The 16592-nt window shown below is 32.9% G+C and overlaps 1 protein-coding gene across 2 annotated transcripts in view; it reads left to right on the plus strand.

Moving 5' to 3' along the window:
* The window catches only part of LOC109540490 (zwei Ig domain protein zig-8), a 162416-nt gene that overhangs the window by 47034 nt on the left and 98790 nt on the right, over positions 1–16592 (plus strand). For both annotated transcript variants that reach the window (XM_048667243.1, XM_019908901.2), the window contains exon 2: positions 12543–12780. In XM_048667243.1, the coding sequence (XP_048523200.1) occupies positions 12696–12780 (85 nt within the window). In that variant the 5' untranslated portion in view covers positions 12543–12695. The remainder of the gene's footprint in view (positions 1–12542; positions 12781–16592) is intronic.

Consider the following 16592-nt stretch of genomic DNA (forward strand, 5'->3'; position numbering starts at 1 on the left):
ATTTGTTTTGTCATACGCTGATAAAATGTTTTCTCTGTTTTTCCATATTGTTGCAACAGTAGACTTTCCAAGTGCTAATTCCTTACAAATGTCACTGGGCTTTACTCCACTTTTTATTTTGTTAATAATCTCGTACTTTTCATTTAGTGAAAAAGCTTTGCGTTTTTGTTTTTCCATTCTAAAACTATTTACATACATAACGCAGCAAAAAACAACAAGTTACTGCCTGTCTCTCGCTCTCACTAATATAAACAACTCCGCACGATTGGTGTTGCTGAGGGTGGAAGTTCGTTATAAACGGAAAGTGAATATACAACTAATCTAAAAAGTGATCGTTATATCCGGAAGTTCCTTATAAACGGGTTCGTTATAACCAGTAAAAAAATACGTTGGACTTTATGGACGACGTTTCAATTAAAGGAAAAAAGTTCGTTTTAACCGAAAGTTCACTATAACCGGGTTTATTATAATCGGACTTTACTGTATATTTATATAAGGCTGCATGTTTCTGCTAAGTGCCTCAGTCACAAATTTTCGACATTTTCTATTTAATGTCCATAAAGAGGATTATGACGTATGTAGTTTCTTGTGCAGTTCTTATTGGTTAGGAATTTAAGTTTTAACTGCGAGTAACAAAAGTTGGTGTTTCTTGACCACTTCGTATCCGTGAAGCAAGGCGGTCAACAAAAAAACCAAAGAAAAATATATTTTTAATTTTAATCTTGTTTTTTTAATGGTATTGTTGTTTAATGTTACTACTGCTCCTGAATTAGTTTTTGTGTGTCAAAAATGCGAAATATTTGATGGATTTACTCAACTTGTAAATGTAAAGAAATGTTCCAGTTTTAATTCGATATTAGAGTGGAGGATTGGTCTCTGGGGAGCCATACAGAATTATGGTCAATTGGATTTCAACCAGTGAACTTTTCAGTCAACTGTTCATAGAAATCTGCGATTTTGAATGTAGGTAATAATGTTTTTTGATTTACACGTTGTACATTTTTCCGTCCATTTCTAGGATTTAAAACTTTTGCTTTTCTTTGCTCAAACCGTGATGTTCAGGTGACCAACCAAGTTTAAAGCTAATTTCAAATATCAGCTTAATGATTACAGAATATTTTTCTGTAGATTCTGAACGGATTGCCCAAACACAATCAATCTGGAGTCTTAGACAGGGTTGATAAAAACTAGAGCAATTTATATGAAGAGAGAAATTGCACGCAACTAAGTTACCAAGCAATAATAATTATTATTGTTTATTGCAGTAAAATCTGCAGTCAGTAAGAAATAAGGTACCTCTATGCCATCTGAAACTGAAACCGTTTTTGGTAAACCCATGGAAGTTATTGCCAACTCAATTAATAAGCTAATTTATTAATGCGAATTGCCTAAACGTTGTAGGTTGATTACATTGCTTTCTCAATACACAGAACGCCATTTGCATAACAAAAACATTTTGTTTGCGCTAAAGTAATATTGGACTGCTGCCTTTCAAAAGTTGATCTATCGCTTCATTTTCCACGATGCCTTGAGTCAAAAGGAAAATCATGTTGCCTGTATTAAGTTAATAATTGCAACTTCATTCTGTTGGCAAGTCCATCAGAGTTCGTAGTAAGAAAAGTTAGGTCGAAATGAGGAATTATGCGACAAGGAACTTTCAGAAACAAAAGGAAATTGCTAAGGTCATTGTGGACATGTTTTTGGAGTCTCTGAATGGCAAACGTTAACGGAGATAAATGAACGTCCGTACTTCTGCATTCACGTCACTTGTTCAGTCCGCTCCAGGAAATATTACCTCGCCTACGTTTTTACGGCAAAATATTTACAGATTACAGAAAAAATGGCCCATAATAATGAATAAAAACCTCAAAGTTTGTTGGCCCTCGCAGTGAAAAATTATGTGTGTTTCAAGCACTGGGATTACTTCATCATTTGCCTTTGCAAATGAGGGCGAGTGATTAATTGTTAAATAAATGCATCTGGAGTAAAGTTTTCATTACATTCATTTTTTCTCACATAAGCGCACCTAAGCAAATATTACCGCCGACTTCTAACGTAAATGCATGTTTCGTGTTACACTTATTTCCTAATAAAATTCGAATTTTTGAATTAGAGTTAATCCAAGATTCAATTCAATTAACTTACTTATGCAGAATCATATCTAAGATTTAATGGATGAATGACTTCTAAAACGATTCCTATTTAACAGAAGTCGTGCTGCCATGAGTGTTGTTTTATTGCATATTTCCCAGAATCTCAATCATGGTAACCTTCGTTTTATTAACAAAACCAGTTCAGGTTTCTTTTATTATTTTATTATATTTTAGTGAAAGGCTCATTGCTTCGAGCTTGAAATGAAAACTGCTCCCTGCTGACATTTCCGTATTATGATTCCATCCATTGGGCAATAAATTTTAGAGGAGTTTCTAAATGCAATGCCGGAATCTTACTTAGTGATTGTTATGCAGGGCTTTGCGTTTACGTCAAGTTTTAGGGCCACTTCAGAAAATATTGCCGGGAAGAAAAGGGTTGTTCGGAAACGTATAAACGGGCGTTTCACTAAGTGATAAGGCTGAGTACTTCGTAAAAGAGAATATCGTAAATAAACCATTATATTGTGAGCAAGTAATACAAAAGGGGTTCTGTTCTAATTCGTTGAGACTTATCTGAAAGGAAATTTAAAGAATTCAGTCGTTTTATTGGGAATTTAGGTTCTCTGTATTAAGCTCGCTTTTATTCAATCCGACTTATGAATAAATGCGTTGCGTTAACAATAACGGAGCTATAAGCTGCAAAGACATTTTTCTCCAATTCCATTTTTGTCATTAATTAAAGCTTTGTCGTTTACTCAGCTTTGAAACTATTTCTCAGTACCAAATATTATACTAGTATTTGGGCGATCTTTTCGAAATTATTGATGATACTTTCACTAGTTTGCAGAGCCAATATTATTCTTTTATAAGAAAATAAGCAGCATTAAAGCACCGTAGTGAATATATCGCTTTTGCTCCTTTGCTTAATTTTTTAGAAACATTTGTTTGCTTTTTCAGGACTTCGGCATAATTTTATTCTGCAGTTTAACAACGCCAGTCCAAATGTAAAAATACTTAGTTTATCGTAATTTTTGATTAGGATTACGCCTAAATTGAATTTGCATGGTAATTTACGAAGCAACACCTACTGTAATCAAATAGTTGCATTCCTACTTACAAAATAGAAAATTACATACATTTTTCCGTGTGTGCCCTTGCAGGTGATAACAAGTTTGGAGAATGGTTATTGTCTAGTTGGGTTGGTCACAGAATTATATAAGCATACCCAATGGTACATTTTCCTTAAACCATAGTCACAGGAGGTGTTGGGTCAGCTCCTACTGGGTTGTAAGAAAGGGATAAACTCAAACACTGATGAAAAAAAAATTAAAAAAAGAGAGACAGATTGGAAAAATAAAACTATGCAAGATCTCGGTATTCCTGCAGCTGCTCCAAACTCGATACACTTCTCGTGAGACATAAAAGAAATAAGTTATACACAACCCATTTTATTTATAAATATATTTAATTCAGTTAGTTATGTGAAAAGTCAAAATACGTAGTCGATATGTATGTAATATTTTTGCAACGTGCATATTAAATAATTTTCAATGTGGCCCGATCAAAGAATGAGAACGGGAACATTGTATGCACTTTCCAATTCAAAATTCATCCACGGACCAATCTGAGAAAATATGCAAGTCAGGATTTAGAGAGTTACTCCATTATCTGTGAATTTATAACGCCTAACCACACTATAATCAACTTTCAAGATGTCACATAATCCAATATTCGAACGGATGCTCTGGGAACTTCAAGCCTTTGTGCACGATGTTCTCCATTTAAATTTCGACGATGAAATTTTCATTGTGCAATTGACGACTCGCCTTCCAGGAGGTTAATTTTCTTCCAGGAAAAATAATAATTACGGGTTCCATATCCATCCCAGTTAATTAGTATTATTAAAAAGTTCATCTTTAGTTTCTGCTAGTATTATTAAATATTTTTTGGGCACAACTAGTATTGCTGTTTTATCAGTATCTGTCTAAAATGTTCTCATTTTAACCGAAACTGGATCAGACTGTTGCTAATTATCATGATTGTACGGGCTTTGTTTAAGTAAAAAAAATAATAAAATGCATGTATTATTAGATAACTACCTTTTTTGTAGTTATCTAATAAGTTTAAAGTTTCAAACGTTTGTCACTCATTTCTTATAGGCATTAATATGACCAAAAACATTTGTATGGTTATGGTGTAAGTACCCTTTTGCTTAATGGATGCATTTTACAAATATTAACTGGATCTTTAATGGTGATAATTTTCCAAATAAGTAAAATAATGCGGTTTAGAAAGATAAATTGTATTTATCGTATGGCATCACAATAGCAATAATACAGTATATCATGTAGAATATATGAATCAATATATCATATTGTCATTTGGGTTTATAGCATAATTCCAAATATATATATTTCCAAATATATAGCATAATCCAAATGTAGGTGTTGTATCCATGTCAATACTACAGGGGAAGCCTTCCTTATTCAACAAAATTGAAGATATAGGTATTACATCAAAAACCAAAGTTTGCTGCTATTTTCCCGCGCCTAAATTATATCGTATTTGTCGTATTACATTTCTTTTTGCTAACAAAAGCGAATCAATCTCAACTTAAATTGTATTGCTGATTCTGTGATTCTATAGGGATAAAGTGGCGGCTTTGGCAAATGTTACTTTTCTTTTGATTGATCGGCTTACATGAAACGAAAAGTGCCACGTTTAAACCTGGAAAAATATATATTTGGATCAAATTATGCATTGAAAAGACTTTATATAGCAGCAAATTGAGGTTATTTAATAACCAGTACGCTTGCCGAGTTTAAAGGCAGTTAATTGTGACTCATTTGCTCATTCGGAGATAGACAAAAAGTCTTCAGGTAGCTTAAAAATAAATTAATTAATTAAAAATGTAACCTTTTTCTTTTACAAGATGTTTGCATAAGCCAATCTGCCGCTCAACAAATACGCGTGTTCTGATATTAAAAATTAATTGTGTGATGAGACGTTGGATAAAAAAAATTATTTTTTTTTACACTGTAAATAGGTGCACGCAACACAATTAACTTACACACATTATTTATAATTATGACACTTTCACCATTATTGAAATTGAAGAAATTTGGAAATCTGTTTAACTACTAACTGAAACATTTCAGATAATGTCTTTTGATTTTCAGCACTTTACGGACGGAAATCTTTATGAGTGCCTAAAACATTCGATATATAATAGTGTTTTTATGGACTGCTGCTACTCGAATAATTCGAAATGTTCTTGAAAACAAAAACTGAAATCAGAGGCGTTTGGCTAAAAACCATTACAGATTTTATCAAATTGTAGAAAAATTGCCCGCTTCAAAAACTGTAAAATATGATCATGATTGACCTACATAACAAAACTACGGAAACCACGACAATTTTTCCAAAACTCTGATACGCTGGGAAAAAAGTAATTTCAGATTGGCGATTTTCTTGAAATAATGAATTACGCCAACACATTTCATTAATTTTTTGCAAAAAATTCAGATAAAGAAAACAGGAAATAATTTAAAAACGTCTGACTGAAAGTTGCTATGAAACTTTACGGTAACACTCGCCAACATGAAGCCATACCCTGTAGGAATAAAGATATTTAATTTAGATCCCCTTCACGAAGGATGGCTTGGATTTGACGAAGGGATTAAACCACTTAGGTATTTATGCCAATCCTTTAATTTTTCGGTTTTACCCTTTGAGGCAGGGGATTTTTAAACAGGCTTACCTTTGCTTGATTAAATACAAAAACATTCTTTGTTAGAGACATTTCAGTTTGCGCGAGCGACTCGTTTTCGGAATCTTTTTCAATTTATCAAATTGCAACATGTTACCAATTCAGCTTTTGAAGCAGAACAAGTTGTTTCTGAATATAAAAATATATTTATTTTAATAAAAAAGTGGTAATATCATATCTGGAGTTTGCTGTTTACAAACACTGCTGCTATTGATTGTTGCTATTCTCTGCATTGTAACACTTTACAAGCACTTTAGTCTGTCAAGTCTCTCAAGTCTAGCACTTTAGCTCAGAATTTTCTGTTATAATATATATTAGTACGAATTAATTCACTTCGGGCTTTTTAAAGATTTTTCAACCCGTCCGTATCGATACTTGCTAAAGCTTTATTAAGCTTATTATAAAGTTAAAGGATCGACAAACATGTGTTTCAACGCTCACAAAGCATCCTATATTTTTGCTATTTATTTAGATTTAGCTGGAAACTGCATTATCTCTTACTAGGCTATTTGCCGCCCAAATTACCGTATCAGATTTGCTCCTTGTAATTTGAGGTCGAACTTAATCTCCAGAATCAGTTTACAGCGTTACGCTATAAATAAGGGTATTACAGCGCAGCGCAGAATAATTTGAATGTTGGCTTTTGCTGCAAAATAGATGAGTTTGATTGGTTTTACTTTGAGAATACCGGAGCTCCCCTTACCTATTCAAATAGGTAAAGAAGTTCGATCTAACCTGATAATTGGATGTTGCTAGTCTTCATGGGTTTTACTTTAAAATTAATTTACATTGGAATTGAAAAAGTTTATCGTAGTAGAGTTGAATAAATAAATCTGTTTTTGGTTTCTAAGCTGTAATAAGCAAATCTATCTTTCATTTGTAGATATATAGAGATAGGCTGCCCTTCGGTTTATCAAGTAATTTATTAACCCAAATCTTGAATTTTCGATTCACGAAATAGTGAAATAAGCGTTTTGTTGTAATAATGTAAGAGTTTTCTTCGAATTGCTACGGAATTTCTATTTTGAAGAGGAATGATTAACGGACACTATACACTAATAATTTTTCTAATGCTACGGGCAAACTTATTCCATAATTAAATCCAACCTTCTTAGGGTCTTACTTATATTTTTCTGAGATTTTAATGGATAGTTCCCTAATGGTGACAAGAATACACACGTTAGTTCATAAGGTCGATTAGATACACTAGACTAGTACATATAATGTAAATTCTATAGGAAATCAAGTATTGACATTGATGAGTTTCTTGTAGCTTTAGAAAATCTCATTTAGAAGCAGATAAACTGAAATCATTTTATTTGAACAATGTACAAGTGCAACAAGCGTCCAGAAGCAAATAGGTTTGAATTGTTTGCAATTTTAGAAATATTTTGCTAGGGCGCGTGCGTGTAAAATTGTTTTTTTTCTTATATTGAAATTATACTCAAGTTATATGATTCCTCGACTCCTCGCCCCAAAATGTTACACATTGTTAGCAGTGGAAAAATTGACAGAGTTTGGCGAAAATGACTCCCATCAGTAAATCGAATTATATTAGGCAATAGCAGTAAATCCCTTTTTATCGTACAGCTCTTTAAATTGATTCTGGCCATTACGTCACCCTGAAATGGCAAAGAGGCCATTCGAAACGATAGTTTCGATTGCAAACAGTCTACCCAGGGACATCGTAATTGCCTTGTTAACGTGAACTCGTATCTAATATTTGGGAAGCACAAAATAAATTGCAATCCATTTTCTTCATCTGATAGTACATTTGTAAAGGTTCTATCTTGAAATAAAATATTATTATATGTTATTGTGTTCGATGAAGGCCTAATTTGTGACTATTTCCGCTAAACGTTGTTTGCTCTAAGTACAAGCAAAATAACAACTTATCGATTATGGATTTGTAGTTCCACATTTCGTTTATATGTTACAGTTAAACCTCCAACTTAATTAAGTCCAAATCAAAATTTAGGGAATTAATTTTGATTTGGAATTGAAACACAGTGAGGAAAGTATGTACAATGAACTTAATTAATCTCAAAATGTATCGGTTAATCTTGAGTTTATTGCAGTTGAAATTTTAATGTCGTAAGAAATAATTGTCGATATTAACTCGGTAAAATTGAGATACAAATCTATCCTAACGTTAATCGTAGAATATACTCTTAGAGGCCAATCCCATGAAATTATTTCTCTGCAAACAGTCGAATTAGAGTGAAATTATTTGCTCTGTTCACTTTTGCTGCATGTAACTCGATTGCGATCAACCCTTCCTTTTACAGAAATTGTGCTCTGTCAGCGGAATAGTGCTTGCTTTCCAGTAATGTGCATACATGGCCAGACGCAGAAATAACTTATCATAATTATTAATATTAACAATAGTTGATATGACCAATATTACAGAACTACCTGTAAATTCGCATGCTAGCAGACTTCTACAGAATTCATATGGGATTGAGGCCTCAACAAACCCTTTTCGTCCTCCGTAGCCATCTAATTGTATTTCTAAATGCGTGTTCACTTGGACTCTTAGTTTTGCAGCCATTCTCTATTTTAAACGAGACGTTGACGTTCAAACCTGAAGCTCAATCCTTTCTGAGTCGCTTCTGAGAAGTCAGTGAGAAGGCGCTGAACAGAGGCCCTCGATAATAGTGATTAGTGGGTAATTACATAAACGTCCGATTTTGAACTAACTTAAAAGCTCATCTTCCTGGGAATTTTTTTGCGCATTTTAAATCAAATTGACTGGTGTTCAGAAATGATGTTACAGCGTACAATGCATGAATAGAATATTAGTGCATTTGTGTAATAAATGTAGGAGTTCCCCGCATGTAGATTAATCGATTTCACGTACCATTAAGCGCAGGCAGCCTGGTGACAATGATATAAAAGTAAATGGGGTACGTGGTAACCTACTAAACACCAAAATCATAGCTGTCAAGGCGTAAAATGGATTAGTGGGTAATAAGTTGAGTGCCGTGAAATGCCTTCATGCATTAACCATTTCCGTTCTTATCTGTTCTCTACTTATGCGCTAATAGCATAAATCACCCTTTCAAATTCAACACTAGACTGCTGATCGATCTTGCACAAAAATGCTTTTAATATGTATTTATATTGATAAGGGCTTCTACAAGGTATATTCTGAGGAGCTCCTTACCACGAACAAGTGCTACTTCACCGGGTATAATCGAACCATTTAATTTGAGCGGTGACTATTCCAGACAAGCTCTAAGACTCTGTATCCGTTCAACACACAACAATGCCACAAAGCAGCATTTAAGTGTAAGTTTACAGCACTTATTTACTTTGTTATGAGACTTGTTTTGCTATAATGCAAATTTTGAGGGCCATAGCGAAAATTTCGCAAATTCCGATCCTCGGATATCGCTGTCGCTGATCGAATGGCATTTGCATTTTCTCCAAAATGAGTTGAAATTCCGGTTGAATTATCTACCCAAGATGCAGCTGAATATTTTATACACTAATTAGTAAAGAAAATAATTTAACGTTTCGCTTTTGAGGTACCTACTTACTTTGGAGCTTATGGTTTTATTTATTTTTTGAACAATAACGGAGATTGTTGATAGGTAAACATGGCTTTAAAAATACATCTTTCAAGTCGATTTATGCACACTATCAATTCTTGGCAATATTAAATCGGTTAAATAAGTCAGACCTTTGCCGTAAGCCTAGAGAACACGACCGAGTAATTTTTGTATTAGAGATATATTTTGTAGAAGTAGTGACCGTTAAGCGGTTGCACGTTGTCCCGCGGTTTTACAACAAAATATATATTTTAGTGTACACAAAACCACAAAAATGTAATACTGCTTTTATTTGAAAAACCAAGTTGACCGGGGCAATTTACAATTTAACATTTCGACAGCACAAAGCAAATTTTAAACATTATAAGCGCAATCCCGGTAATAGCTGAAGCTGAATACTACTTCAAATCGGATTAATGGACTTTGGGATTGAAATTGTTTTTGAATGCGTAATTTCGTTCATTTCTCCCTGTAACTGGGGTCAGAATATTGATGTTGTCAGAAAATTTAGCCTTAAGCTAAATTTTAAAATCCCCTAGCTGAGAGCTAAAATACGATACGATGATAAAAAGTTTTTCATTGAAAAATCGCCGGTAGATCAAGTGCCACATTTTCATGGAAAATGGGTTTTTAAACTGCATTAGAATATTTAAACCTCCCTAAATTTTCTTAACTGAAATTTAACTAAACTAATATTGTCCCTTCAACTTACATACCTGAAGTTTGCACTGAAAACTCATAAGTTCGTTTTTTTGAAAATATTTCTTCGCTATGCTTATGAATGCATTCGAATTTCCATGTTAACAGCATCGAGGTCTTCAGTATTAACGCCATTTCACACTGTTCCCTACTTATCTGCGTAATTTATGACCGAAAAACGTTTCGACAGTTTGAAATGAATTACCAGTCCTTCCCCATTCTTCGAATTGTTATGGCAAGTGTTGAAATTTATCGGTGTTTGGAGAACCGCGGTTTTAATTTCGCATATAAGGGTTACGAGGATGTTGGGACTTTGTGACATATTTCCACTGAGCTTGTTAGATTTGTTATGAAAGAGGAAGCAATAGAATCGGAGCAAGGGAGTATTCCAATTTTCCAGCATGGCAGCTTTGCTGTGAAAGCTCTTTCTAGCAACTTTGTGGGATTGGGAGAAATAGGTAGATGCCATTTCAATATAAAGCGTTCCAATAAATTATCCCAAAACTATGGAATTAGCAGAAAATTAATGCCAGTTTATGATAAGCAGATGTGAACTAACTAATAATACATTTTTGGTGTTTAGCATGTTTGAACAGTTGTTTTTTAAGTTTGAGTGCCGGGATAGATTTACGTTGATGGGTTAACTTTAAATACATTTGTCTTTAGATTACAGTAAAGAATAATATAGCATTGATGTTAATTTAAATCGTACGGTTTATTTATCAGATGTTGTTTGAAAAATTAAACGTATGAAAGGTGTTATCAAAGGACTTTTAAAAAAATCAGCAATTTCAAATGGATTGATGAAAACAAATAGTAAAGTAATTATTTTTATGTCTATTCATAGATTTTAGATTTATTTGGGAAGCTAGAGGATCTAGCATTAAATATTTGGGAACCTTTTCCTACACTCGTATTGTATGTAAAATGCAGCAATCAGCAGAAGGGGACGATTCTAAAAGAATAGGAAAATATTTCATCGTTTACAATGCTTTCGCGCAACATGTTGCAGTGGTCTGGTCAAATTAATGTTCGCTAATTTACTAAATATTTTCCATCATTTCCTACACTCTTCATTAATGCCGAATGTCAAATCTGATAGCGTAATCTAGTTAATTTATAAACATATTCTCATTTCTTTTTATGTTAATTTTAAAATTCATGATACATTCCATTATTTAAGTTTATTTGTGTAAACAATTAGAAAGTCACTGTATTACTAATTATTTTTCATGTTGAAAGCATATTCTACGCAGAAAATTATCCTTTGAAGCGTCAAATGTTCACTCATAGATCTTAAAATAAAATGAAACGGACCGGCATAAAACACCACATGATACAAACTTTATATAACGAAAATGTATTTGGGATTTATCTTCCTTTTACAACCCCACAGTTTGCTGTTGTACTTCCTTACGGTCTCGTAAAAGTCTTTAAATCGTTCCCTGTCGAGGCAGCAAGAAGCCAGGAAAGATAGTATGAAGTAAAACCCTAAATAAAATGCATTTTATTAAAACCGGAAAAGTATTGCGATTGTGTAGTGCATTTGACCATAACTTATTTTACACAATTTTAAAAATAAAACTTTACTGATTTAAGTTCAAATTTTATTTCCTGTTTTTGTCACAATTACTTTAGTAGGTATATATAACTTTAGTAGCCCAATCATGCAAAATTCTACTAGACTTTTTAATGGATAATGGAAATTTTACTTTAGTTTTCTTTTACGTCGATTCTGGACAATATCCATGAAAACCTGGTTAATTTGTCTTAAAAAATATGCTCAATAAAGACCAATATAAAAGGTGTTCTGAATAGTCTCACTTTATTAACATAATAGATTATCTCGACTTGGGGATGTCAATTTGCTGGTTTTGCACATTTTTGTATACAACATATATTTGTTGAAAATATAATAATATTTCTGTGCAAACATCTATATTCCGGAAAATGTTTCTCCTTTATTTTTGCTGTTCCCACAGCCAACATTTCTGAACGTTTTAAGAAACCGCGCGATGCAAGAGAAGCAGATAAACTCCGAATATATTTTCGCTTTATCTTGTTATGTCGAGCAATATTAGACAGTTTTCCACTAGAATTGCAGTGGATACATATGGAAATAAACGTGTTAAAATGTGATTTATGCAAAACTCGCAATATTAAATTTGAACTTTTGACTCTCCTCTCAACTCGTGTATTCCGCCATTTAATTTTCAACCGTTTTTAATTTCCTTCCAGCTGTGAATTAATAAAGAAAATTTTTGACTTGAGAAGGTATCACCAACTCTGGTTTGTTCTTTGCAATCGTGTTGGTGGTCAAAGTTAAAAATGACAGTGCTTAAATGTCTGTGTGTTCTAAGTTCAAACCCATGCATTCAATCAATATATAATTATGTATCAGGTACTAAAAGTGTTTTCTTTTTTCAGGTGTTTGTTCGAGTATATGATGCGGAACAGTTCTTCTTTCCATTATAACCAACGCCTTGTAGTAACGGAGGTTTGACTGGACATGATACAGTTAAGTTTTGTGAAGTGGGCCATCCTCTTGGCGCAATTAGTGTTAAGTGAAGGATAGCTGAAATGATCGCTATGGAACTGCAAAAATGGATCTTGTGTTTTACTTTTATTGTCTTCCACTTTGCCGGGCTCTGCGCAGAAACACAAGGTAAGTTTGCATATAATTTACTGTAGACAAAGTAATCTGGGAACATTGTTTCATTTTTACTTTTTGCCATTGGTTTAAATAGTTGCGAACTAATAATTTAGATCGAGTTGGTGAGTATTTTCCGAATAAGCGGGTATATATTTTGGGCATTGTTGAACAAGTTCATCAGACTTGTTTGGAATTTCCGCTACATTACTTGTTTTCAGGTATATAAGGCAAAATTTAATAATTGTTTTGTTTGAGGCGCTTCAATTTCAGTGGTAAATACTTGAAAAGGATTTATTTTAAACAATACATTTATCTGATAGTGCCTGACAAATTACCACCTCAACTTAAACATTTTACATTATATTATGGAATTTTGGAGCACGAAAAAAATACGCTTAAAATCGAGTTAAAATTCTCTGCACAATTTGTGAAAAATATTAATTTGTGTTCATTTAGCTTCGGTGCTAAGAGATTGTGAGCATATAAAGAATACTATTGTCGCCACACTCAAATTGTTTCTTTTAATAAGCTTCCATGAACACGACAGTCAGTATAAGCTACAGAAGAAATTAGAAAACATATTTTCGTAGAAAGTGAAATATATTTTAGTAAACCCAGATACACTTTAAGGTGTAACACGCCATCATTATTTTTATAAAGTTAGTGTCTCTCGGCTATAAGAGATGCGATAATACACTGCAAACATCTTAAAATTCATAAAACAATCACAAACTTTTTCATAAATTACACAACTAATCTGAAATGTGAAAATCTGGTAAATTTAAAGTCTATTCATCCAGATTTTCTTGATATTATTATCGCTAATTAGTTGGGAAGCTTTATTTCAAAAGATGCAAAGAGCCTGATTAGAATCGAAATTAAGCTAAAAGTTCTAGTGAAAAACCAGTAGGAGAAAGTCTTGAAAATTTGATTTACGGTGATATTTAAAGTTATTATAAGTTGAGTTATGTAAGGACTGCTTGGGGCTTTTATCAGTTGCGACCCACATTTTCCGAACTTTGCCTTCACAGGGTGTTCATACGATTGATTCTGTTTGGTATATTAATTGTGTAAGTTCGTTTTTTCGACTAAAGTTTGCTGATAATAAGGAAGAAACAAATGCACATATTTCCAAACTAAATGACGTGAGAGCTAATAACAAATTTTATGCAGTCTTTGCATTTTGAATATACTTATTGAAAATCGAAAGGAAATAATATGATAAATAAAATGTGGATTTTTGTGCTTTTAGTTAACGATATCTAAATATATTTGCGTTTAGAATTATCTCAGCTCTAATCCTTCCGTTTGTTTATATTTGGTTTCCTCGCATATTTGTCGAAGTCTATAGAACGAACAAGTCTGATGTTTCGACCTCCCTTCTCCTAAATTTTATTATTTTTACTTACTAAGTCATACATACAGTTTTAAAAATCGCATAAATTTATCGGACATTCACCCAACAGGCAGAGCGGCACAATTTCAAGTTAATGTTTATTTTATTAATCATGAGCTGCGATTAAATTAAGTTGTATCAAAGTTGAGTATGTCCAATATTGCCTCAAAAACTTTTTTAATAATTCGCCGAAATGAGGAACAAGATGGTAATTTTGTGATAAATCTGTGCACCATAAATACGTTCTTCCCGCACTTCCTGATTTTCATTAAAAGTTTTAACTTAATTTAGCAACTCTTTTCCTCTCGCCTGTTCTCAAAACATTGCTCCAGGGCTAATTAAAAGTGTTTGAAATCTGAGTCTTGTTGGGAAAATACAATCCTGAAATTTCTGTATTAGTAATATACATTCACCCCATAGAAAGGAGAAGGATTAATTAGAAAAAACATTTTACCGGATTTAATGAGACTAATTTAAAAGAAATTCAAGGAATTTTTTTTTACAGTGCTTTTAATTTTACTTTCCAATTCAATGGCAGTTGTAATAATTATAAAAATGTTGTTTCATTTCCAGTACGAGTAAACGTCCTGGTATTATAATTTTCACTAAATGTAGAATCTATTTGCAATTTCATTAGCGCATATTACATTATATGCCAATTATAATTTCGAGGGATTCTAAATTAGGATGCATATTGAAAGCTTCAATCAATTCTCAATTGCGGCTTACACAATAACAGTAAATTAATCACAGCGGAGAAACTGTTTCTTTTCAAATGGTCCCCATTTCTTAGTCCGCATTAACGTTAACAATTCCTTTAATGACACACTTTCGCTTTCCGAGTAATTGAGGAACTTGCTCCTTGAGAATTATTTGTATTTGCGCCTTTCGTATTCGGAAAGTAATCGTCTTGTTAGATGTGAGAACGTAGAAAAACTGGGTTTCGTAAATTATCGAGTTGTTGAAAGATTTTTGCTTCGCAAATGTTTTAGAGAGTGTGCAGAGGGAGATCGCAAGGGGAGGAAACCGCCATAAACTTTTTTAATTTTTTTATTATCTAGTTAAATTGTAGACGAAACATTTTATGTTTATCAAAATTTGTTTGTGAACGACGGTTCCATATTTTTAATACAATTGTTGAAATCATGGTATGTTTTATACTCAAATTATTGGAGACCTTATTTTTGAATAGTGCACAGTAATACAACTTGGATATGTAATTTTTGAGTCCGATAAACATAGGGATTTTCTTCACAAGTTACCAATCTCACGTTTTTGTTTATCAACGGTGGCAAAATAAATTGATTGTGTCGTTATGATGCGAAGAAGCTAGATGCCAGTAGAACGTATTATCTCTCGGGGATGAATAAAAATACTTGAATAGAGCGGTTTGATTTTATGTCGGCGCGCGCACATTTAGTCGGTGCACGTGGTGATTGCAGCGAAAATGTTTGGTATCTGGCAACTTTCTACTACTACCAAATTTTTATTATTAAATTTCGCACTTTCGTTATTTCTACAGTCAATAAAATATTATTATTCTCCTTAAATAACGTTTTTTTTTTTATAAATGTGTGTGCTAATTCTTTTATATGTATGTATGTATGCATTCTTTAGACTGGATTAATTCTGACTGCAAGCATAAACATCCTAAATTTTGATTTAACAAAATTAGCAAAATGTGTTATTATTTGAGAATATTAGTGCTATATCTGTAGCGTTTACATGTAAATGTCTGTCTAATAAGTAGCTAAGCGTATACCTTAGCTTCCAATTAAAATTTCAATATTGGTAAAGTACACACATACGCAGTGGAGTTTATTGCAGTTTGCGTTTATGCATAACGAATTTAGATTAGACTGGCAATAAATGTTCAATTACAAATTATCAATGGCTTAAAATTTGCAATTTAGAGTAGAACATATTGTTGGTCCATTGTTTGTTTAATGTGTGCTGGAAGCTTGGTGTAAACACACAAAGTTATACTTCACAATTTCAATTCTCGTAGATAGGAAATTGTAGCTGTAATATAAAACGACTTGTTAATATACAAATGAGCGAGTGGCCATGCCATTAACTATTGCCATTATTTACAGTACCAATCAACAATTACGATCTCAAAATACAGTCAATTTTAAGCTGGTTTTGCTTTTCAAGCATAAATACTTTTTAACACTGGTTCGAGTTGCATTGGTTTGGTTACAGATTGAGCAAAGTTAGAGCGGTGGATCTATCTAAACATAAATCTCTAACGCCATTTGACGGAATAACGTTTGTCTTCAAACTCTCACGATTGTTCTGATAGTTTAGTGCTAAGCCAATTAGCTGTTTCGCTTAAACGGCTTTAATTCATGCTTTAAGGAATGTGCTTCAGCCAATTAATCCAGTTTTACGATTTAGTTGTATGTGAGATACTCAATTTTACTTT

Source organism: Dendroctonus ponderosae, unplaced genomic scaffold (assembly GCF_020466585.1).
Source record: "Dendroctonus ponderosae isolate FM_Combo_2020 unplaced genomic scaffold, Dpon_F_20191213v2 Dpon_F_20191213_6, whole genome shotgun sequence".
In the NCBI taxonomy this organism is placed as follows: domain Eukaryota; kingdom Metazoa; phylum Arthropoda; class Insecta; order Coleoptera; family Curculionidae; genus Dendroctonus; species Dendroctonus ponderosae.